Source organism: Mycena indigotica, assembly GCF_014461135.1.
Source record: "Mycena indigotica strain 171206Taipei chromosome Unknown Mind.scaff0006, whole genome shotgun sequence".
Lineage (NCBI taxonomy): Eukaryota > Fungi > Basidiomycota > Agaricomycetes > Agaricales > Mycenaceae > Mycena > Mycena indigotica.
In genome coordinates, this window is record NW_023503005.1 from 1,577,071 (window position 1) to 1,600,853 (window position 23,783).

General features: G+C 49.8%; 5 protein-coding genes across 5 annotated transcripts; 3 read left to right on the top strand and 2 right to left on the bottom strand.

The window, feature by feature from the left end:
* Positions 1 to 4,081: 4,081 nt before the first annotated feature.
* On the bottom strand, positions 4,082 to 5,045 carry MIND_00687400 (uncharacterized protein; the record flags this gene model as incomplete). Its single annotated transcript, XM_037363582.1, has 4 exons — positions 4,251 to 4,321; positions 4,374 to 4,562; positions 4,609 to 4,725; positions 4,778 to 5,045. 4 exons carry the CDS (start codon positions 5,043 to 5,045, stop codon positions 4,251 to 4,253), a joined length of 645 nt encoding a protein of 214 aa, XP_037219226.1.
* A 2,032-nt stretch (positions 5,046 to 7,077) lies between these two features.
* MIND_00687500 (NodB-like proteiny domain-containing protein) lies at positions 7,078 to 8,697 on the bottom strand (the record flags this gene model as incomplete). The annotated part of the gene is made up of 7 exons (XM_037363583.1): positions 7,078 to 7,298; positions 7,345 to 7,426; positions 7,477 to 7,749; positions 7,798 to 7,913; positions 7,964 to 8,047; positions 8,095 to 8,317; positions 8,365 to 8,697. 7 exons carry the CDS (start codon positions 8,695 to 8,697, stop codon positions 7,078 to 7,080), a joined length of 1,332 nt encoding a protein of 443 aa, XP_037219227.1.
* A 683-nt stretch (positions 8,698 to 9,380) lies between these two features.
* On the top strand, positions 9,381 to 11,972 carry MIND_00687600 (uncharacterized protein; the record flags this gene model as incomplete). The annotated part of the gene is made up of 5 exons (XM_037363584.1): positions 9,381 to 9,575; positions 9,626 to 10,459; positions 10,497 to 11,017; positions 11,073 to 11,481; positions 11,856 to 11,972. 5 exons carry the CDS (start codon positions 9,381 to 9,383, stop codon positions 11,970 to 11,972), a joined length of 2,076 nt encoding a protein of 691 aa, XP_037219228.1.
* Positions 11,973 to 15,972: 4,000 nt separating this feature from the next.
* MIND_00687700 (60S ribosomal protein) lies at positions 15,973 to 16,783 on the top strand (the record flags this gene model as incomplete). Its single annotated transcript, XM_037363585.1, has 2 exons — positions 15,973 to 16,553; positions 16,600 to 16,783. 2 exons carry the CDS (start codon positions 15,973 to 15,975, stop codon positions 16,781 to 16,783), a joined length of 765 nt encoding a protein of 254 aa, XP_037219229.1.
* A 1,331-nt stretch (positions 16,784 to 18,114) lies between these two features.
* MIND_00687800 (uncharacterized protein) lies at positions 18,115 to 19,715 on the top strand (the record flags this gene model as incomplete). Its single annotated transcript, XM_037363586.1, has 10 exons — positions 18,115 to 18,264; positions 18,311 to 18,538; positions 18,586 to 18,648; positions 18,696 to 18,721; positions 18,774 to 19,008; positions 19,057 to 19,098; positions 19,148 to 19,224; positions 19,273 to 19,394; positions 19,448 to 19,646; positions 19,691 to 19,715. The coding sequence occupies 10 exons, from the start codon at positions 18,115 to 18,117 to the stop codon at positions 19,713 to 19,715; spliced, it is 1,167 nt and encodes a 388-aa protein (XP_037219230.1).
* Between the last annotated feature and the right edge of the window lie 4,068 nt (positions 19,716 to 23,783).

Consider the following 23,783-nt stretch of genomic DNA (forward strand, 5'->3'; position numbering starts at 1 on the left):
CATAGATCGAAGATCTGAAGTGGGTATTTCGTCCTTGACCGTTGGGGAACTGGCAAGAATGTGCTTGTATGGGAGGGAGGCTCGTTCAACAACAGGTCAGTAAGTAAGTACTTAGATGCTGGATGATCCTGCGAATCCTCAGGGCGCCTATCTGCTAATCTAGACGCCGGAGTGTCAAGGCCATGATTGCCGCCCTCAATGACGGGCATATTCCCACAGGCTTTTTGCTCTCTCCCCGACAACAGCACCGACGCCGATGCGCTGCCCCGCCCACAGTAGCCAGCCTCCACTCTCCACACGTGATGTTTACTTCGCGTTCGTTACAGTGTGACAACAACTTGTTGTTCTGCTACGTCCACCATGCTCTCAGCATTCACAGTTTCCATCCAAATGTTCGCCACAATTGTGGTCCAAACCTTCTGCCAGCAATGGCTTATTATCTTAGAGGCCATTGGCGACATCAAGGTCGTCGTGGCCGCGGCACTCGAGTTCACCGCCGCCACTGAGCCACTCTGTGGTTTATGCATGGCGGTGATTCTCCTGGGTTGCTTCCAGTTCACACACAGTCCTGTTTATGCTCTCGTCCTGACTGTCATCCTTGTGTTGGTTGTCTGCGCGTTTATGGATTGGGCAGATAAGCCTACCGCAGAGACATCCACACATTTGACGCGTCATGACGCCCTCCAAGGTGCGCGTTTTCTCGGTGCTTTCACATTGATGGTACTTGTAGTTGCTGGTCTTGTCTTTGCTGACTGGACCGTGTTAACCAACGCCATTAACGAGTTCAAAGTCGCAATATTGAATGGATTCTGCCTGCCTTTGGGACATTGGGTGCGTGCTACTTTCCCTCCAATCATCGGTAACTTATTATTGCGACTTCCAGCTATACCTTGTCTACTGCCACTTCCGTAATAACCCACAGAAACTCAGCTGCACTATCAAGACAATTGCCAAGATGGTCGCGGATGTGTTTCTCGCGATGGAAGGTCCACGGCAAATGGATGAAGTCGTCGAAGGTGGAATTCAGTGGCTTTCGAGCTGCTACCGACCAATTCTCACCGCTTTATATCGCGTACAACCCTTGTCGCGCTCCCCTTTCAAATGTCTCGTGTGGCGCATCATGCATCGAGGACATGAAGAGTATCTCGACCACCCAGAAGCGCTCAACAAGCATATCTGGCGGGCCACAAGATGGGCAATTCCTTCCATCGACCCCAATATGCTCTGGTTCCACCCTCGTCCGCTCGGCCAGGGAGGCTTCGGCTGCGTTGTCAAGGCATATTCCCCATTGACTGGCGAGTATTTTGCGGTCAAGTTGATCCCGCGGCGCGCAAAGTCGCGTGAGGTAAGGCGAATGGTAAGAAATGAGGTCATCTGCATGCAAATGGTCCAAGGTATGCCTGGGTTTGCGACGGTTCATGGCGTGTTCAAAGATGATCGCAACTTTTACATCGTCATGGTCCGTGCCTTCTTAGCCCGAACGACGATTATTGAGCCTTTTTCAGGATTTTGGTGACTTGACCTTGAACGACCTTCCTCTTGAGGAATATACTTTTGAAGAGCGCATTGGGCTTGCTCGTCAGCTGGTATGTCACTCATGTATCTGGTTATCATTGTCTTATATGTGCTTCTTAGGCTACAGCGGTGCAAAACATGCACGAAAGGGGCGTCATTCACCGCGACATCAAACCCGATAACATCCTCATCAACGGCAACCGCCTCATGGTAGTCGACTTCGGTTTAGCTCACCGTATGAAGAAGCCTACGCGCCGCGTGCGATCTTTCTGGCCCGCTCCCAATCGGGGCATCTCCGTCGTTGCTGGGTCTCCTCAATATATGAGCCCTGATGTTGCTGCTGGAAATCCATATTCTTATGGCGCAGACCTCTACCCAATGGGTATCGTTATTCGATGGCTCCTCTCTGGCGTTGTAAGAGTTTTCTTCATTGACCATGCTCAGTCTGATCTAGCTCTAGCATCCGGAAGTCGACAAGCTGGCCTTGGTCGGTGACCTTGACGGCACGCAACTTCCCGAAGAAGTCGACCACTTCCTCCTCAAAGTATATTTTTCCGTTGCTTTCCTCGCCATGGCTTACGGATCTGTAGGTATTCAGTTTTGTTGAGGGCACGCGCCGATTTCACAACTGGGAGGAGATCAACGCTCATGGTATCTGGTAGAGTGCTCGCTTTGCTTCATGGTCTAGCGACTCACATTAATCCAGGACAGCTACGAAAGAACAGTAGATGATACTCTTCCTGATAGTCGATTAATAGGTCAACTGTTCGGTGCTCCTGAAATCCCGGGCCTTCCTGCTATTCGGCGCCTTGTCTCCCTTTATCTCGTACAAAGCCTTGACTGACAATATCTGCAGCAACGCCTTGGTCCACTTTCCTGCCTTCTCGACTGCGCGAAACGCTGCTGACGACATTCCTCAGATCTCCAGCGTCCAGCAAGTATATCATGAAACGGAACAACGTGGTCAAATATTTCCCTTTCCCTGCTTCAATTTTACTCGTGAACTTCTTCTGCCCGCTGAGTCTATTCTTTTGGACCACAATCATTCACTCTTTCGATGCTGCCTGACAAGGCGGACTCGGCACACTTGCTCAATAAACAATAAGCACTTCAAGTTACAACCGCCTCGTGATTTTCTTTTTGCGTTTAGTATCCATGAACTGATTTCGTTTACAGGTCTACTGAAATGACATTTCTGCCGCCTCACCCCAACAAGTTTGTTTGCTGACATACTTCTAGATTGGATGTCTACATTTCCAAGTCGTGTTCGTGTCTGGTTGCCTTTTGGCATCATTGCTGCTATTCACCCTGGGCCGACACATATATGGGTGGGGCACTCTTTTCGCAATCTATACGCTCTCGCGTTTTGGGACACCGATAGGACCTTCGTCCGGCAAACCCAGACTACATACGTTCCTGTCGACTTCACTCGTTCATCGTAGAGGTCTGCATCTTGATTATGGCCCGAAACATAACTGATCAACGTTCAGAGGAGACGACAGATCATATCCGCCTGACTACGTGGAATGAGTGCTAGTCGCTTTTCGATCCACGTAGGGAATGGCCGCCCGAGCATTCTAAGCGTCTTACTTATGGTTTGAGCTTGGTAATGCTTGAGTTGTAGAGTACTTGTACTATGTACTGACACAAATGTACGATTGTTTTTTGTCAACTAAGCTCGATTTCTTATCGGCGGAAAGACTGGCACGGCGATATGAACAGGGCATGTTGTTGTTAGACGCAATGTCGACGGTGTCCTCTGCCCCATCTGTTACGACGAAATATTCCATCCAATTTTGCTAGGTTGCGACCACAACTCCCAATTAAACAAGTCGGACCTATGTGTACTAGCAATGAGTTCGACCCAGTGTAAGATGATATTTCTGGAGTTCGGCAGTACAGGCTTCAAGCTTCAAGTCCGAGGACGTGCAAGGGACGATGAGAGGAAGCATCCGACCTGGGATGGCCACTTCATCGCAAGGGGAGCATCACATAACTGAATTCTGCAAGTTGAAACAAGGTTCAATCTTCGGCGTGGGACAGCGGCGTCAGTTTGCAACCAGGGTCGTTCCGTTCTCAGCGTTAAGAGGCAAGGATGGGAAAAGGATGCAGAGTAGCCGAAGTCTTGGAGGCAGATGGGAATGCTGAGCGATCATATCCACGACGACGGTAAGTGCGATGCGAGCAAGTGCCGGAGGAAACACACGAATGGGATGATAAACGCTAAAGAAGCATCTCTAAAGCCCCACGAACAAAAAAGCCTGAGGATGAGAAACAAAAATAGAGTAAGAGACTTGTTGCAGGTTACTTGGATCACCTCCTACTAAGCAGACGAACGCGGCGAAAAACAGATAATTTTGATGTGCTTTGGAGACAAGTTCAAGTTTCGATATCAAAAGAGACCATCCATTACTATGCTGACTCGACGTTGACATTCACCAATCTCAGGCCCCTCGTGTAAGTGTGGGGCAAAAGAATGAAAAAGGGAATGCTAGGATGTCCGGGGTGTGAACGCAAGTGAGAAGAACGGAAAATAGCTTGCGCCAAGCCCAGAGCCTGTGTAGGTTCACAGACTGCGGCGGCGTGTAAAAAATTTGTTCACTTCACATGTCGAGGAAAAGTCCAAAATGGTCAGTGTAGCGTTTCCAAGCGGGTGTTCACGTCGACGGTTGGTCATCTTCTGAGGCGTTTTCTGTCCCACCATCGACAGTTCCCTTGTATTCAGGGCAGCGCAGTTAGTGGGTGGGACAACAGCCACTGATGTCTGCAGCGAGAGTAAAATCCGAAGAGTTGTGATTTTGAAGGACTGTCAGTGTTAGTACCTGCGGCATTTGTCCTGGACTCGGAGGATAGCATACCACGCTCCAATTTTGTCTCGAATCGCTTGGAACCGGTGTCGATCGGCGGCAATTGGTGCAGACTTGAAGCAAAATTGGCCACGGCGACATCTTGAGGTTGAACAACATTCCATAAGCGTGGCGAAGTTGTACAATGGATCGAAGAAAGAAGACGGAGAAGCTTGCATGACAGGATTCCCAGCAAGCTTTCTTCGATCAGTTCACATAGGCATAGTCTCTTTTACCGGGCACTTACCGGTCCATCTAACACAAGATTTCGCCATCCGGCCATGGGAGTAATGCAATGGAGCTTTGAAATCTCCCAAGAAGTGAGCAAGCGTATAAAACGGGAGAGGATGGTCCTCAAACTTCACTGGCAAACGCTCAGCTCAACCACCAGACTCAGACATGCGCTTCTTCCCTACCTTGCTCCTTTTCTTTGTCACCGCCGTTTTCGCTCGACATGGTGGAGACGATGGCCCGAACGATAACGGCCACCATGGGAATGATGACGCCACTCGCACCGTTACGGTGACCCAGACAGTCGCGGCGCGCAGCGCCAAGTTCACCAACGTCGCTGTAAGATGATTTGGTCTTTGCTAAACGAGTCTTGCGCTGAAAAATAGCTCGCAGCGCAAACACGGTGGAGATGACGGACCCAATGACAATGGCCATCACGCAAAGCGCCGCCATGGTGGCGACGATGGCCCCAATGACAACGGCCACCACGGAAACGACGACGTAACCCGCACCGTGACAGTTACAGCGGCGGGCTCGATTGTTACTGCTGTAAGCTTTGTTCCATGAGAAGCAGGAGATTTAAGTTGAATGTTTAGCGCCGCCACGGAGGGGATGACGGTCCAAACGACAATGGGCACCATGGAGGTGATGATGCAACTCGCACTGTAACCGTTACAGTGGCAAACCCAATCGTGACCGCTGTAAGTCCTTTGGCGAAATAGAGAAACACATCGTGCTGAATATTGCACTCTAGCGCCGACATGGCGGAGACGATGGGCCAAACGACAATGGGCACCATGGAAGTGATGATGCCACTCGCACTGTAACCGTTACAGTGGCGAACCCAATCGTGACCGCCGTAAGTCCTTTGGCAGAATCGAGCAACACATCGTGCTGAATATTGCACTTTAGCGCCGACATGGCGGAGACGATGGGCCAAACGACAATGGCCACCACGGGGGTGATGATGCTACTCGCACAGTCACTGTTACTGCCCGGAGTCCATTGTTGACCCCGGCACCTGTCAAGGTACAGTTCAGCCACAACTTGAGGAGCTTGATTCTGAACCAAGACAATATAGCGCAAGCACGGCGGCGACGACAACGGCCGTCACGGAAACGACGACCACGGCACCCACACCGTCACCGTCACCGTGACTGCTTGAAGCAGTGGCACGAATTCAAGTAAGAGCATTGAGTTGAAAGGTTCGCTCATCTGAACAAGACACAGAAGAGCTTCCCCTCAAGTTGCCCACGGGTCTTCCGAATTGCACGCGCGTCTGCCTCTCTCGCGAACAGGTATTGATAGAGTCGAAGAAATTTGTACTTGTTTAAACTTGATGAAAAGCCAAGTTGCCACATTCTTTGCGAGAGTTAGAGGAGCTTCTGCTGAATTCGAGGAGTCCTGTCCTCATGAGTCATGAGCAGCAACCAAAGAGCCTGGAAGAGCCTCCAGTGGATTGCTGAAGGCAGGTCAAATTGCCATTGACAATGACGAGTAGATTTTGAAGACAGAGTGGTACTACATACTTATGTCGCTGACCACCGGCAATTATCGGGTGCAGATTTGATGCCCAAGGTCGGTGCAGCGCGACTGAGGTGAAATGGCTGCTGAGTGCTAGCGCTAATGGCTGCTGACCGCTGAAATGAGTAAACGTGACCGTCACAGTACCCACGCCACCCCGGCCTAGCGGTCCGGACTTGCAAATTGGACTCTGGACCTTGTCGGTTGGTCCCCGCTCCGCCAGGAGAAGATAAAATGCGTGGGCCATGACAGCGACACCCCTACACCTTCCTGACACTAAACATGCGGACCGCCGTCTTTTTTACTGTTTCTCGTCGGCCTTGCGACTGCGAACTTGAGAGTCGGAGTCGAGACGCCACAGCTTCTCAGAGGATAGCAAAAATGCAGCAAAATATATATTCCTCACCACACTCGATATTTCGACGTGGTTGAATATGACTGGCGGAGTCTTGTTAACCAAGCTAAAGACTGACACGGCGATATGAACAGCGCATGCCGTTGTTTTACCGTGCTGCCCGTGGATCGCCGTCCTCGTGTCGTATAAGTACTTACTTTGCCCTCTTAACCAGTCCTCTACACACATTCGCCTGTCGAAGAGGTGAGTATTCCATTCTCAGACGGCGGCTCTAGTCTGATATCCGAATCGCTGTTTCGTCAACGATGCATTTCGCTGTTTCCACCAAAGCCCTGTTGCTTGTTGTCATCAGCATGGCCAGCACATACGCGCTTGCCGCCCCCATCACGGATCGTCAGGCAAGCCCTCAAGGAAGTTGCTGGGAGAGTGGATGCGGCAGGTCAGGTGGAGCCTGATTGACTCGACGCTCGAGTTCTATCACGACAAATCTTCTTAAAGTACATCCACTGGATAACGCGAACGAGTGTGATTTAAATGAGCGACGATGTGCGAAGTACAGCTATTTAGAGTAGGAAGTCAAGCAAGTCCGAGATATAAATTATGGGGTCACACAGCGAAGGTCATCGCGAGGCCGACGAATGCAAGGATGGTAGCAGGAAGCTGTAAACGAACCGTAACAGCACCGCTATGGTTGTTCGCTTTGGTCGAGTTCGAGTTATCGAGCTTGACACCCGAGGCAGAAGGTGCAGGTGGGCTTCCGCTTGCGCTCTTCGGTGACGAGCTAGCGGAGCCGGACGGCGCGGGCGGGCCGCCATGGGCCGCGGCAACTAAAACAACTTGAGTAAACTATGTAATCAAGGACCAAAGACGCACATTGTGCAAACGACGGCTGTGTGACGCTAGTCTCGGCATACGGGTTCGTCTTGTTGTACGCAACGCCAACAGGGACGATGTACTAGAATTGTCAGCTGAAAACCCGAGAAGAACGCAAAAAAATAGACACACATCGAACGCCTCGACCAGCTTGGGGTAGTTGTCGACTGCTGTTTGCATTGTGTAGTTGCTCAGCTCGTGCGTGAGGAGGATGGCGCCCCTGGAGTTTAGGACCCCGCTTTTTGCGTCATTAATGAGTTTGTTGTAGTTGTTCTGCACGTCAGCCGGGGTGACGCCGTTGGTGCCTTGCTCCCAGTCGAACGAGTCGTATTTCCACATGATCGTGTCGAGTCCGAGCGATTGAGCGATGAACCGCACCCGGTCATCAGCGTCTCCGCGAGGTGGCTGGATCGACTCAGTTAATTAAGGGTCTTTCCAGAAACGACAACTTACCCTCCAGCAAGTGGGAGTGACGCCAGTAACGAGCTTGATAGCTTTGATGGTGTACCAAAGCTCGCCGAAAACTTGCTCGTTCGTGAGCGCGGTCATCGAAGGGTGAGCCCAGGTGTCTGCATCGGGTAAGCTGTCGCAAATATAACATTGGCTCCACTTTACGCACGGACACAAAGCTCATGACCATCCTTAACGGCGCGCTGCGCCTGTAGCGGGCCATCTACCACATTCGAGCCGATGTAGAACATGGCTTCATCGAGTCAGCATACTCAAAATGCAAGAGAAGAAAAAACCCACTAGCTTTCTGTCCCTTGGATGTTAAGAAGTTGTAGAACTCGTTATGCCCACAATATGGCCCGTCATCGAACCCGTACCCCAGTGTCTTGGGCTCTGGGACGTCCGCAATATCAGCCTTGACGCCATCATGCTTGGGAGTCACACATTGCGTGTTTGTCCACCAGCAGTCGGGATCTTTCGCGGCATCATATGCAAGATTTGGTGTTGGGACACCATTGACGCCCTGCCGATGATAAGCTGACCGAGACCTGGATTACAAACACGATAAACCTTCGGCGCGATGTTCGGCACACTGCCGTTAATCGACAAGAATTTTTGGTAGCCCTCTGTGTCGTTCGACACGCCCGCGACGGGCACCCAGATCGGCGGAAACTCGTTCTTCGCAAAGGCGTCGGTGACTGGCTGGTAGCCATACGCTACACACTCGGCCTTGTCGCCTGTCGAAGGACTTTCAGGACACGCAAAGCGCGAAAAGTGGACGAGAAATTTGGACATACCGAGATTTGCGGCCATTTGTTCCTCCGTTGTTGGCTCATCGGCACGTACGGTGGCCCCAAGAATGAGGAGTAAGAGAGTGGTGGCGGTACCAGAAATACCCAGCATGCTCAGCGGAGGGTATGTGTGGTGGTGGAGGAGAGGAGAAGGAAAGATGGCTGACAACCGAGACCATGCAACCTATCTATTAGGCAGAAGCCAACACCGTCGTTTCGATGATGACGAGGGCTATAGCCGTACAGTTCCATGCATCCGTGATCCCCAGAGCACGCGTTGGTCTCCGAACAAAGCAGGTGGCTTGGCAACGAGCGGAAAAATAGCACTGCAAACTGTCCATCGGCGAGATCTTCGAGATCAGGAAGCTATTATTAGTCGCGTTCGTGTCGCCGAATTCATTCCTTTGGAACGGCTTGATAACGGCCAGTCTTGAGTTACGGGATTTGCGGACAGCAATGGCCGTGTTTCGGGCTCATCTCTAGACCGAGAAATTCAACACGCCAGACGAGGTAAGGTAGACGCCATACACGATCCACGGACCCCACGTGATGTGATGGCCGCAGCCGAATATAGTCATTACCTCCAAAATACATCGTTTCTACAGCTTTCAGTGTGAATTGGGCAAATCGGCTGCATGAATTGATGGCTATTGGTCCCCTACTACCATAAATGTACAAAAAATCGCGGAATAATAAGAATTGACGATGTAGTTCAGAAATTGCATTCTTTTTGACCTGAATCCTGGCCGCGCAGCAAAGTTTGTCTGGCATGGCTATAGAGTCGCTTTTTCACCAATGCCTCGACAAAAGGCCCACATACAAGCCAGAACAGCAAATCTTCCGAAAGCAAATGCACTTCCCAGTACTCCAAAAAAGAAACGGCCTCAGTCTGTTCTTACCCCGCAGACAAGGTCACGTCACTCGAAGAAGACACGCGTCGAACGCGTCGAACGCGTCGAACGCGTCGAGAATGACGAGAATCTGGCCGAGGTGAGTGGCTCTACCTGCCAATGTCAACTTCTCAAAGAATACACTGGCAGGCCAACGAAACGCACTCGGATGATCCTTTCATCTCTAACATGGGAAAATTCAAATGTGCGGGCTTCACACGCGAGCTGCTTACTCGCGCTCCCGAATCGTTTCTGTATAGCGACGAGCCAATCTTCGATGTGGACAGCCTAATGGACAATGAGTGGGAGCCTCATGACGATGAAGAAACAGAACAGACCGAATATGTCCATCCAGAGTTTGATGAACTTCTCGCATCTCCAGCTGGAACATTTCCCTACGATGGTTATCCACGTCCTGCACCCTCAGCAGAATATGTTGCAAAAATGAAAGAGGCTGGTCGACGTGTTGTGTTTTCAGCGCCGGATATCACTTCTGCGCATGATGCTCTTGTCGACTTGCTGTTGCTGATGAAGGGTGAAATCCGAGGACCAAACAGCAAAGGATACAAGAAAACAACTTTTGATACTCATGTCCGTGCTCGACTGGAAGGCATGCGAACTCTTCTCTCGATGTATACAACCCCACGCTCAATGACTTATGAAAACTGGTCGGAGTCGGCTCTCCAGGCGGCGATTGCTGTGGGAAGGGGAAAGAACTGTGCAAGAGTGTTTGCTGAGCTTGCGCGTGCTTTCATCGAGGATCGCCGAGTGCTCCCAATCAATCCATATGGCAAATCTAATGCACCAGTGTTGAACAACGAGGACCTCGATGTAAAAGTTCGTGTGGAGTTACTCGGAAAAGAAATTACGGCGGAAAAAGTGCAAGCAATCGTGAACCGACAAGATATTAGAGAGGAGTTTGGCCTCGGCTCGCCTATCAGCCTCCGTACAGCACAGCGATATCTCAGCAAACTGGGTTTTTGTGTGCGTGGTTCCAAAATGACAACATTGCAAGTCAAAGCTCATTGCGTACAGATTTGGATATGCGAAAAAAGGCCAGTACTCTGACGGACATGAGCGGGAGGATGTTGTTGTTTATCGAGAAGAAACATACCTTCCAACTCTCAAAGATTTTGAAGACCGTTCCTATGTCTACCACTCTGATGGAACTATCGACATCCCTCGTTTACCGCCAGGTGTCCGTCCTACGTGCATTTGGTACCATGATGAATCCATCTTCTATGGACATGACAGACGGCGAAAGCTTTGGCAGGATACAGCCGCTGGAGCGAAGCCATATCAGAAGGGCGAGGGAGGGTCATTTATGGTGGCTGACTACTTTTCGGCCAATTTTGGGTGGCTGCGAGGAGTGAATGGCGAGACAGCTCGACGGACTATGCGTCCTGGAAAGAATCGGGATGGTTACTTCAGTGCCGCAGACATTGAAGAGCAAGCGAGTACTGCATGTTCCATCGTTATGGCCCGCTGGCCCGAGTTCGATCATGTTTTCATTTACGACAACGCCGACCACTCACTGTGCTCGTACGGCTGGCTCGCTGACAGCCATAGGGATGCCCAAGTTCACTTCTGGGTCAAGAGCTGGAGGGGCAGACGATGAAGGTGGTGGCGAGGGTGAGAAGAGACCGAAGAGGCAAGCTAAAAAGCCGTCAAAGAAGAAGCCGCCTGAAGTCGAGAATGAGACCCGAAAGAAGAAGCGGAAGAAAGCAAAGCCTACCAAAGACCCCAAAGACGCCAACTTTCTCGTTCAAATCAACAAGCTGAATCCCGACCAGACCCCGATGTACGACAAGCATGGTGAACGAGTAAAAGAAGAGATCCAAATGACTGGTGCAATGTTTGCCGACAGAACACCTCAATCACTCTATTTCCCTGCCAATGCTGACAAGTATGCTGGCAAATTCAAGGGTATGGCGGTCATCTTAGAGGAGCGTCGATTGCGTGGGGACCTGGGGTCAGAGATGAAGAAGGAAGAGCTGGCAGGAAAGGTCAGTCAATGCAAAAACTTCAAATGTCCCAAAATTGCCCCAGATAAGCAAGCAACATGCTGCATGTCGTCGCATGCTATTCACTCAACCCGATTTCACGAATGTCAAATCATGTCTTGAAGCTGCATGTGGCCCCTTTGATGTCAAAATCCTTTTTCTACCCAAATTCCATCCGGAACTCAACCCGATAGAAATGGTATGGGGATATGCTAAACGTGTCTATCGTCAGTTCCCGGAATCCTCTGGCGAGGAGGCCTTGGAGCGTAACACTCTTGCTGCACTTGATGCAGTGCCTCTAGATTCCATGCGACGGTTTGTTTTTTTGCGCACATCGATTTGCAGATGCATACCGAAAGGGATTGGATGGTTCCCAGGCTGCCTGGGCTGTGAAGCGGTATAAGGGACATCGCATGCTGCCTTCAGAGTTCCGTGAAGAGCTTGAAAAGGCAGAGCTGGAAGCAAAAGAGAAGGCCGAGAAGGCACATCGTTGAGTTGATAGTATAATCTAATCTACATCGTCAATTCTTATTATTCGCGATTTTTGTACATTTATGGTAGTAGGGGACCAATAGCCATCAATTCATGCAGCCGATTTGCCCAATTCACACTGAAAGCTGTAGAAACGATGTATTTTGGAGGTAATGACTATATTCGGCTGCGGCCATCACATCACGTGGGGTCCGTGGATCGTGTATGGCGTCTACCTTACGAGCTGGGGCTCCACTTGAACTTGCAATCAATCGTCGCTGCGAAGGTTGTTGTCGGGGACAAAGGCGTATCAGCTTGTAAGCGGGCTTGGCACTGTAGTCGACCCGGAAGCATTGACATCCATGAGTTGTCCACGAGAGAAATACTAAGTATTCGCAGTGAAGCGTTGATCAGTCCACTCTGAGGCTTGGATTTTCACATAGGCCTTTGCAGAGTTATTGTTGCTCAAAAGGTTTTGCAGGCATTATCTATGAAGGCATTTATCGCTGTTTAATCAAATGTTGGGATCAAAGTTGGAAGTCGGAAGTCTGAACTTTTGTGTGACATGCAGGGCAGGTGTAGTTGGTACTCAGAAGTTGAAGGCCATACAAATAGAAGTCTAACTATGATTCATTTTTGTGCTTATATCCAGTTTTGACCATATTTGGACTGATGTCTGGAATTTTGATTATTTTAATTATGTTGGCCGGTGTTATTTGACTCTGAGCTGTATAAGTATCAGTTTAATCAAATGGTTCACATTATACTTGCACCTTAAAAGCCTACTTAACATTGAATAAAGATCACTAAGACCATTTTCAGCAAGAAAATAGTCTTCTCAGCTGTAAAAAAATTCCAACAGTCAATATTTAATGCAAAATATGACTTTTGTTAATTTATAGTCCTGTACTATTTTGTTCAATTTGGCCAGATCACTGGTTTTGATAAACTCAAAAATTGCCAAAAATCCGAGAAATCAAGCAAAAAATATTATCAGTGTTTCCAAAAATTTATCTTAACTGTGACATGTCAAATTGATCAAATAGTACACTATTGCCAAATGAGAAGCTATTAGAGTCTAAGACAAAATAAAAATAAAAATATTATAGAATCCTGTGTCAGAGGAACCTCCCTTTCGGCCCCCCAGACATGATTCCAATTCCAATTCCAGTCCGATTCTGATTCCAGTCCAACCCCCCACTGAATCCCACACCATCATGAATCCGTCACCACCCTCCTGATGGTCACCCTGGGACCTAGCCTGCGACACTGCCCAAGCCTTCTGTGCCCAACAGCGGCAGCTACGGATAAGCAGTATATAGTCAGCTACCTAGCAGGCAGACCCTTATGTCAGGGGAACCCCTGCTTCGGCCTCCTTTGGACCGTCCGAGCGCATCTGAGGCACATCCAACCGGCGCCCCCTCGGATGCTCCGACCCACCCTGACCATCATCCACGGCCTCCTTCGCCCGCACAATCACCGATCCGTCAAGACCCTCCCAACGATCACCTTGGGACAGAGCCTGCAATGCCGCTCAGGCCTTCTGCGCTCTACGTTGGCAGTTATGGACGGCCAGTATATAGTTGGCGCCCTAGCAGGCGGACCCTTAGAGTTTCTTCTCTTTGGATCCTCTCCTGCTAGGACCCTGATTTCGGGCCTCTGGGTTTGCCCTTACACAAATCAGTGCTGCGGATCCGCAAGCCTGTGATATTGTAATTACCAAATAAGGTAATTTTGACATCACGTGCTCCACAATTAGGGCCTTTGATTTATCCGAAATCTAGGCCATTGATTTGGATCCTGATCTCTGCTAAAAAAGTCCAGCTTTGGGTGGCCACTTTGTGCAGCACAAAACCCCGATATGAGTATTAACAGTAGCATATACTCCATAGCCTGTGTCAGGGGAACCCCCGCTTCAGCCTCCTTCGGACCGTCCGAGCACATCTGAGGCACATCCGACCGGTGCCCCTCGGACGCCTCTGACCTACCCCAACCCTTGTCCTCGGCCTTCTTCGCCCACACGATCACCGATCCATCAAGACCCTCCCAATGATCACCTTGGGACAGAGCCTGCGACGCCGCTCAGGCCTTCTGCGCTCTACGTCGGCAGCTACAGACAATGAGTATATAGTTGGCGCCCTAGCAGGCGGACCCTTAGAGTTTCTTCTCTTTGGATCCTCCCCTGCTAGGTCGGTCCCTCCGTGTATTTCCATAGCTCTTATTCATGCTTTGGATCCTCCCCTGCTAGGCTTTCGTCAGAGTCTCCAGGGTTGCCCTTACAAACAAAAATAAAAATAAAAATAACAATAACAATAAAAAATCATGGAATCCTACTTACAGGCACTTGTGACTTAGGTTCAGAGGCTTAATATTTATAATTTTATAGAAAATTCTCAAGACTCTTATACCTGTATATAAGCTATCACAAGATTTAATAAGGAAAGAGGATATTTATCAAGCAACCAGGGCTAGAGCTTATCCTTACTTAATATGACTCAGATTCACGCCAAAAACATATTAGATAATCAGTAGACACATGATCAGTAGTCACATGGTATGTAACAGTAGACGTGACTAAGTCATGTAGCAGCATCTTAACTCTTTACTCCTCTCTCGTCATTCTGTCTCTTCTTGTGGCCCTGTCCCAACTGCCTAAGTATATACACTACTTCTCTCTCCCCACCATAGGCTACAGGTCATTAGTCAGATGAGGCACTGGCCGGCCTTTGAGTACAGATACGGTGTACGGTGCAGTCCGAGATATGGTGGGTAGATCGGTCACATATCACAGCCTTGGGAATGCTAAGCATGCATTTTCGGCCGGATTGACTGTTTCCAGGTGGACACCAGCCACCAATTGCAAATCCATGGCACAGGGAGCTGGAACAGCGGCCCGGTGATCCCATCACCACATCAACCAGCACTTACGGATAAAATACGGACCATATAGTCAAATGTCGGAGCTCCACAGCATGGAGCTTTTGTTCATCCATACATCTGTATGCCATATGGCTATGGATATGGTGCCGAGCCCTATATAGATCCAGAATTTGTAAAGTGTTGTTTGAATGTCTGTGTAAGGATAATCCTGTAGGCCTGAGATCAATATGCTAGCATAGAGGAATCTAAAGAAGTGAATAATAGTTAGGGCAACCCTGGAGGCCTGACATCAAGGTCCTAGCAGGGGAGGATCCAAAGAAAAGGAACTTCAAAGGTTATCAGAGTAGTGGAGAATAGTATTACAGTTCATTGACTTACTGATAATCCAAGTATAATTGATTCTATCTTATGTTTATTTTATTTTATTTTCTCTCTCTATTTTCTTCTGTCAAGGCCTAAATATGTCACAAATGTCAAATTATTTATTGTTTAAATCAGTTTTTGATCAAATGGCCATTTTATAGGTGGCCTATAAGTCAGTACCTACATATCTTTACAATAGCTAATTTATCAAGTTCAGAGTTCAGAGTTCAGAGTTCAGACTTTCCTCATATGGTCACGTGACTGGATTCACACGTCAGAAGTTCACACTTTGGTCCAACTACCGACTTGCCACTTCAGACTTGCCTCCAACTTCTGACTTCGGAGTTTGATGTTACATAAATGATGTGACTTTGACCTTTTGCATTAATTAAACAGCGAAAATACACCTCATAATTATCGTCGCTCAGATGGAGATAGAAGTCGAGTGGGTTACATACAGGTAAGTTGGAAGCTTCCCCTAGCTACTAATAAGCAGTCCCTAAGGCAGTAGCGAGGGTCGACAGAGTAGATTGTGTATGGTTGCCCGAGCGTGGTCGTTCTCAAGTTCAAATTTTGGTGTTGGCAGCAGAAATCAACGTGTTGGTTTCCCAGGCTCGGTCACGAGCATCCATCACGATGTGACGTGATCTAATCCGATCTGGCACGTGTGACTACTCAGCTGTCAAGTCCCGTGACACTCTACTTTTCCCTCAAGCCACTTTCTCAGTGCGTCGTCGTTGTCGTGCCCATTTATCGCTCTGACCAGCTCGTTCTCTAGCTATGGGTCGTGTCATCCGTGCCCAGCGTCGGGCCCACCCCATCTTCAACGCCCATACGCACCACAACAAAAACCCCGCCCGCCTGCGGAATCTCGACTACGCTGAGCGCAACGGCTACATCCGGGGAATCGTGAAGGAGATCATCCATGACGCTGGCCGTGGAGCACCCCTTGCGCGCGTCGTTTTCCGGGACCCCTACCGCTACAAGCTTCGCAAGGAAACCTTTATCGCAACCGAGGGTCTCCACACTGGGGCTTTCGTCTACTGCGGAAAGAAGGCCACCCTCGCTGTTGGAAACACACTCCCCGTTGGCCTCTGCCCTGAGGGTACCATCGTCTGCAACGTCGAGGAGAAGGTCGGTGACCGTGGTGCGCTTGCTCGCACTTCTGGCAACTACGCAACTGTCATTGGCCACACCCCCGACGACAACAAGACCCGAATCCGTCTCCCGAGTGGTGCGAAGAAGACTGTCTCTGGCTCGGCTCGTGCAACCATTGGAATCGTTGCTGGCGGTGGCCGCATCGACAAGCCGTTGCTCAAGGCTGGTCGGGCATACTACAAATTCAAGGCCAAGCGCTACAAGTGCGTATATCTAGTAATAATTTATTTGTACTGATAAACCACGCAGCTGGCCTCGTACTCGTGGTGTGGCGATGAACCCCGTTGACCATCCTCACGGTGGTGGTAACCACCAACATATCGGCAAAGCCTCGACCATTGCGCGCTCGGCTGTTCCCGGTCAGAAAGTCGGTCTCATTGCTGCCCGGCGGACGGGTCTGCTGCGTGGTACAGTCAACGTCAAGGAGGTGTAGGCTATTGTTTGTCGTCCTTATTCCCGCACAAAATCATGTATGCCTCATACGCGATATGCCATGCATTCTCTCAAGCGATTCGATCGACTTCCTAAGAGCCATTGGCGCTTTTAAGAGACAAACTTCACAAAGAGATTTGTTCAGTCTGCCCTTCACGTGACCAAAAAAACCTGGTCCATTTTGGAATGGTTGTTAAGATTCGGTTTTGCGCAGACTGCTTGAAGTGGGCACCAAGCTTGCGAACCAAGAGCACATCACACAAATTTGCACCTTTCTCCGTATCTAAAATCGCTGACACACATTCGACAAACCTCCAATACAAAACGAGCATATATCATCACTCTAGTCCCCCATGGCTACCACTCGCCTAGCCCGAACCAATCTCCTGCGCAGTGGGCGGTGTATCCATTTCACCAGAGGCCCCATAAACACCGCGCTTGCGCTTCTTGTCAGCATCGTTGTTGAATTTGACAGTATGGGTAACGTAGGACTTCAAGATGTTTTGGTCGACGATACGGAGGCCCTCAGGTCGCGTAGGCTTGCTCTTCGAGTCAAGGCGAGAGGCCAAAGTGCGGACCACTCTCTCGAACTCGTCCGTCGTTGCTACCGATTGCAGTTCCGCAAGAACTCGATCTAGATTCGCTTTGCGTTCTGAAAGACGAGCTGGATACTGAGAGATGACGAGCCGAGACCGCAGACTGCTTTCCCGAGCGATGGAGTACGAGCGAGCTTTGGCGTCGTGGAAAGAATCGAGCTTGTCGAATAACGATTTGCGTTCAAAGGCAGCAGCGTCGAGACGAGGTTGAAGCTTCTCTCCTTGCTTGAGGATGGAGTTGACTTCGCGCTGCATATTGCGGGTGTCGTTTCTAGGTGCGCCGAAGAACATATCGAAATAAACAAGGCTATGGGAGAAGGTCAGGCGGTACAGAGCGAGAAATAGGATGGGAGCGCACCTCAGGGAGGAATAGACTGGGCGAGTTGGTAATCGGGTATCGCCAAGCGTTGTGGTGGTGGTGGTTCACAGCAAAGAGCAACAGTGCCTCTTCCCCTGTCTTTTGAGGACTTGATTTCGGTATTAATTTCCTTATTTGGAAGTACCCTCCACTGCAGCTGTATACGAACGGCTTTTCTGTTGCTGGTAGATCAGTTCTCACCCAGCTCTATTCATAATCAAGCTTGGACGCAGAAAACTTGGATTTCTTAAGTATCATCCGCCATGTGTTGTGACGTCGTGACCACTCGCGAGTGTGACATGCCCAAGATCTTTCTTTCTTCCTGCGAAGCGGAAAACTGTCCTTCTTGTCCTTCCTTGACCGTTCTTTCCTTGAATCATGCATCGTCTCATTGCAATGCCCCGACGCGACGTAGAGCCATCAGGTACCCATGGACCTCACCAATCCGCCCGTCCTGTCCGCAACGTTCCTGGCCCAGGATCAAGCCTATTCAGGTTCACTGAGTTGCCTCCTGAGATGTGTCTATTGGTGAATCCTTACTCTGTCAGTATGATTTGCCTTTAAAATCGACGAGATCATCGAAAACTGCAGTCCATACGACCTTGTTCAACTCAACGCGACCTCCAAGGTCATCCGCAGCTTCATAGGCTCTCATCAGTATCTATGGGAGCGCTCCCTGCTAAACCTTAAACGTGGAAACTGTGACGCGGTACCCTCCCCTCCCCGTATTCAAGCAACAGGCAACTACTCAGTCACGGCATACATCGCTTGGATCTTTGGAGGTGGCTCGTGTTCGATTCGCGTATGCCTCCTCCGATAGAACTTGTTTGCATTCGAAATTCATGACAGAACTGTTCTCGTGCTACTCATAATCTGCCTTGGTCCTTCATATTGGGACTGAGAGCGTGCTCGGTGGGTTGATCACTCGTCATAAATTGCATTCTCAGTCAATCTTCTAGAGAAGTTGTCAGGAGATGTTGATGTCGTGGGTTTTGTTTATCTGCTTAAGTCGCGCCCAGGTGGTTAATGCTTCACAGCAAGGACTATATCTTTTTTGATGTCGCCCACATATACGACGACAGTCTGCTGAGTCGCTGGCTGCCTCATCTCGTCATCGAAACCCCCCAAACCCCAATTCCCATTCATGCCTATCTTAGAAAATTACTCACTGCTGCCCGCCACGAACTCCATTGTGCTGAGCGCGTCAACCCAAAACCAAAGAGAAAGAGCTCGGAGAAGCATAACCCTTTTGCTTTGCGTGACCTGTATGAGGTTGGTGTTGACGCCCTACTTGATGAAGCATCGCGTCATTGTTGTCAGGACTATCCCAAGCGACAAGATGCTCGTCTGTTGCTAGAAGAGGTTTTGTAACTTATCTCATTTTATTTCCTTTGTTTAATCCATCTCGAAGAATGCTCGAAGACTCACCGAATGGGTTGGGAACTATCTGAAGGAGAAGGTCATGGTCATCAAGGCCAACACAGACTTGTAAGCCTTGCTCTCGTCACAATAGGTGCCATTTTCATAATTCAGTAGTCTTCGAGCAACTGTTTCTGGGAGCCAAACAGAGCTGAACTTGAACCGCGTCCTTCAAACGCCGACCCTGGGACGGCTGCTCCATGCCTTCAACAGAGACCTTGAGATCCTAACACCAAGTGGTCAGTAATAATTGCATACTACGCGTATTCTGCATTCATCACCGCAAACGCAGTGTGGGAACAGAACCGAGACGCGATAATGACCGAATTGGCGACTACCCCCCACATCAAAGATCTTCATTGCTCAAGCTCAAAGCTCTCTGATTGCACAAGCTCTCATCCGTCCGACCAAGGCAAACGCCGCTGTCCTGATTGCCCGAGATCCTCCCGTCTATACTCTACACACGCTTTGCGCGACCATCGTTCTGCAAAGTAAGTGAAGCACTTCATGTCGCGCCCATTCTGATCTTGTGAAGGCATGCATCGGCGGCCAAGTGTTAGCCAGAAGACGGCAAGTTATCGAGGTGTGTTCATTGTATTTCAGTTCTAGAACAGACTAGCCCGTAGTAATCACCCAAATCGCTGGGCATTTGTACACCACTATTCCTACAATTCTCATGTTTCATTCGAGGAATCCTAGTACTTAGGATCGACGCGTGAGAGTGCCCGTGTCGCGATCACATGTCATTTAGCATCAGTATATCTCGCCACTTGAACTTGAGGTCTTCATATGATCAATGAGCTTTGCTTTTCAAGTTATCATGGTCTCAAAGTAGCTGGATCGGGATACATGCTTGTTCACCCCCTGCTGTAGGCGATTTAATCCACTGATGTATCACGTGGGTCATCTGCCTTCCTTTCCCGAAACACCATGTACGACGAGTGGAACAAAACCAACGAGAAACTCGCGGAGCGATCCCGACAGGTTCTCCAGATGGCGCGCCAGAGCGAGGACATGGAGGCGCAGGCCACCAAGCTCGACAAAGAGGCAGCAGACAAGACGGCCACCTTGACCCAGTATGACGCGGATGTTGGCATGGTGTCTGGTGCGTTCCTGGACCAGTTGCTGCTTGATTCAAGCCCTCAACCATTCCAGCGTATATAAGACAGCTTCGGATGAAGAATGGTGCGGCGAGCGAGAGCAAGCCAGGCAGTGATGGCGAGACCGAAATCGACACGGAGGACGACGTCGATGATTGTGATTCTACATATACGGACGACAGCAAAATGACGTTCGAGTTACAAGGTATGTCATTGGCTATTGCTCGTAAGCTTCAGGTCCCTACCTTGTTTTCCAACAGACGACGAGGACGAACGTCCATCCAAACGTGTTAGAACTGACTCGGATTCGAAAGAGAACCACCCATAAAGCCCAGCATCAACAACGGATATGAGTTTCGTCACGGAGTTCAACTTGAAGGCCTATTTGGTACCTCAGTAATGCATATGTATCCACAGTTTTATTATAATCTTATAACTTACGACTCGACTTGTTCGACTGGAGTTCCGGGTCGCAGCCTCATCGCACTTCAGGACGTTTTGAATCCAAGGCAATACCGGCAAACCGGCCCGGGCCCACTCCAGCGACAATAAGTATCGTCCAAGTTCCAGCTTGATTGGCGTAGCCAAGCATCCGAGTCATTGGACTGGTAGAGATTACATTCATGCCAATCAAGGGCAGGAGACGAACAGAGCACAGGCATCTTGCAACAGGGCAGGATGTTCCTCTTGACAACTAGAAGAAGTGGGTGGGATAAGGTGTGGAGGATGTGTTGATCAGTTAGTGGGCAACATTGGCTTTCGGGTACTTAGAACTAAGAAGACGGGGATAGACGAACCAGACGGCAAGGTGCCATTGGTCATTCGTCACAAGCCACGCCACGCTTCAAGTTCGTCCGTCACTGCTTTGGAAAGATTCGCAAACTATTAGCAAGGGAAAGTCTTGTGATATTGACAAGTGCGGGGAGTATAGAGGTGTATAAGGAGGAGAAGCATGAGAGTTGGCAAGAAAGCTTGTTCTTTGATCATGATGATGAGATCAATTGATCTGGTACAGTACTCGCAAGAATGACGTTTGAATAACATCGAGGGTGCGCATCCCTCAAAGCCCTCCTCACAACACGAATTCTCCCCAGCACCTCTAATCCAACCCTAGATTTCCATCGTTTGGCGGCTAAGGGAAGACGATTAGTTGTGAGCCACAAGCCAAGCGACGACAAATACCGGTAAGTTCAGCAAACAAACTTCTGAATCAGACATGGCCCATCCCCGTCCTACTAGGCTCTGCGCAAGACCCATCTCAACATCTATTCCCTACCAGTTGGGCGGCCGGCCCGGGAGCCTGGGCCTGTGGGAGGTTTTTCGACGCTTGACGCACGGCCGTTCTGCCAGTGATCTCACAACAACCAGCGCGCTCATCCTATGTAGCATCACCATGTGGAAGCAAGCCACTGGCAGGAGCTACGGCCGCCGAAGCTCTCCCAGTTCTGGTGGATTCGAAAGGAAGCGTGCAGACGTGTTCGGTGGGGGGTGCCCGGGGATGCCCAGTCGTCATCATGGTCGAGAGTAGTGACCATGGGGGGTATTTAAGGATTTTGCAGAGACAGTGGCGGTGGAAAATCGTGTTTCGCGAAGCGCGGATGTAGCTCATACCCGCGATCCGCACAGTCGTGTGGGTTTCGGCAGGTTTCGGTGGTGCGGAGCGAGTAAGACCCATTGAAAACCAAGGAGATGGTATCAGCAAAGCGTCAATCACTATATTAGGCAATTTTGTGGCGGTTTACGGAAACGGTTTACGATCCAATGGTTTACGATCCAAGACAGCCAAAATAAGGTGTCCAAAACGATAATTGGACTGAAATCTGATAAAACGAACATATAATTCTCAGTCCACCCGCTACCTTCAACGTGTAGAGCAGCTTCAATGTCCCCGCATGCCCACTAGCTAGAGCCAATATCTTGCGTTCATAGACCTAGAAGCGCTAAGGATGTTCCGCTTCAAGTTGCGTTTCTTCGCGACCTCCTCGTTGGCTGATGAGGATGCTTGCGTGATGAGTCAGATGACGATAAGGTTGGCTGCGTATTAGGTCGCACGTGAGTTCGAGAGGTACTGGCGCACTTGTCGTACTCGAGCTTGGGACGAGTTGCTTTGTGGCTTTCTGTGGTGGAGAAGACAAGAGTGGAAGACATGGACGGGGCCTGTCACGTGATGTGATTGATGGGTTGCGTTCGCCAAGACTTCCGGACGTGAAATTGCACAAGTCGGAAATAGGACCGCAGTGAGATTCGAACGGACGCGTTAGCTGGGCTCACGTGTTTCCGGATGGTCGGTTTGTTTTCTTCCTTCTCGAACACAACCCGGATTGCACAAACCATGACGACAATCTCATCACCAGTCATGATTCTGCAGCGGGTGAATGCGACTTCGCTTCTCCTCAAGTTCGTTGCCATCCACCAGTACCGTTTCTCGCCGGGCGATTCCCTGGGGGGTTTCTGTTCTTGGGGCGTTGACGTTGTGTGAGATTCGACTCTTATGTGTGGTACCTCCATTCTCAGTAGGGCTATGTAGCTCAACCAACCTGCTCCTCTCACCCCCGACACGTTCTTTCCATCCATGTTTGACCTAGGAAATGCGTCAACTGTTTGGACTCTTTCCGCAGAATTCGGAGCTCTCAAATTGTCAAACGACAAGTCCATGATTTCTTTGGTTTTAGTGTGTAAGTTTGTCTTGACTCTATCAACTTTCGTTTACTCTCCCGACGATGTCAAGTACCAGCAGACCGTCCCCTATCTTTAAGTTTCGAGCATGAACCCAGTACATTACCCTCGAGAGATGAAATCCTCCGCCACCTCGAGTCGTCAGCATCATCTGCCAGTCTGTTTTCCTCTTCCTTGGAATTGCAACGCACACAACAGCGCGGCCAACCTCTGGCCATCTACAGCTTTCGCCCCCTGGAGCTCTCTCCCCGCCCCGTCGTCATTTATAATCAAGCTCTTGCTGTTTTCCGGCAGCAGCTCGCGGCTCCGCACGAATCTCTACCACTCACCGCAGACAACTTAGAAGCAGCCCCAAATATCATCAGGGTCTCCCTCGATTCCTACGGCGAAGAACATAAGGCGTTGGCAGCCATCCAACCATTCATGAAAGGCGACGAGGAAAGTGCACGGCCGATTCTAACACGCATCAATGACAATCCGGGCGCCGCAGGTCTTCAAGCTGGAAAAGATTTCCAAAAAACTAATGCTCACTCGTCCCGTCTGTGGAATCGCTTGTCAACCAAATCGCTACTGACTTGAGACAGTATGTTCAATATCGTCGAGTTTCTCCGTGTCCGACCGTTCTCGTGGGTTTGGATGGGCCACAACTTCGTTGTGTCTGTCGCTGTTTTTGTGGACCAATTTCTAGTGGAGCAGCTTGCTCTCGTGCATCTTGGTCCCCAAACCCCTCGAGATGCCAACAGCCGGCTGACGGACATGGAGGAAGGCATCCGGCAAGTGGCCAAAGTTCTTTGGGCACTCAATAGCGTTGCACTGGCGTTGAAAGAGTTCTACGAGCAACTCCCTTCCCCA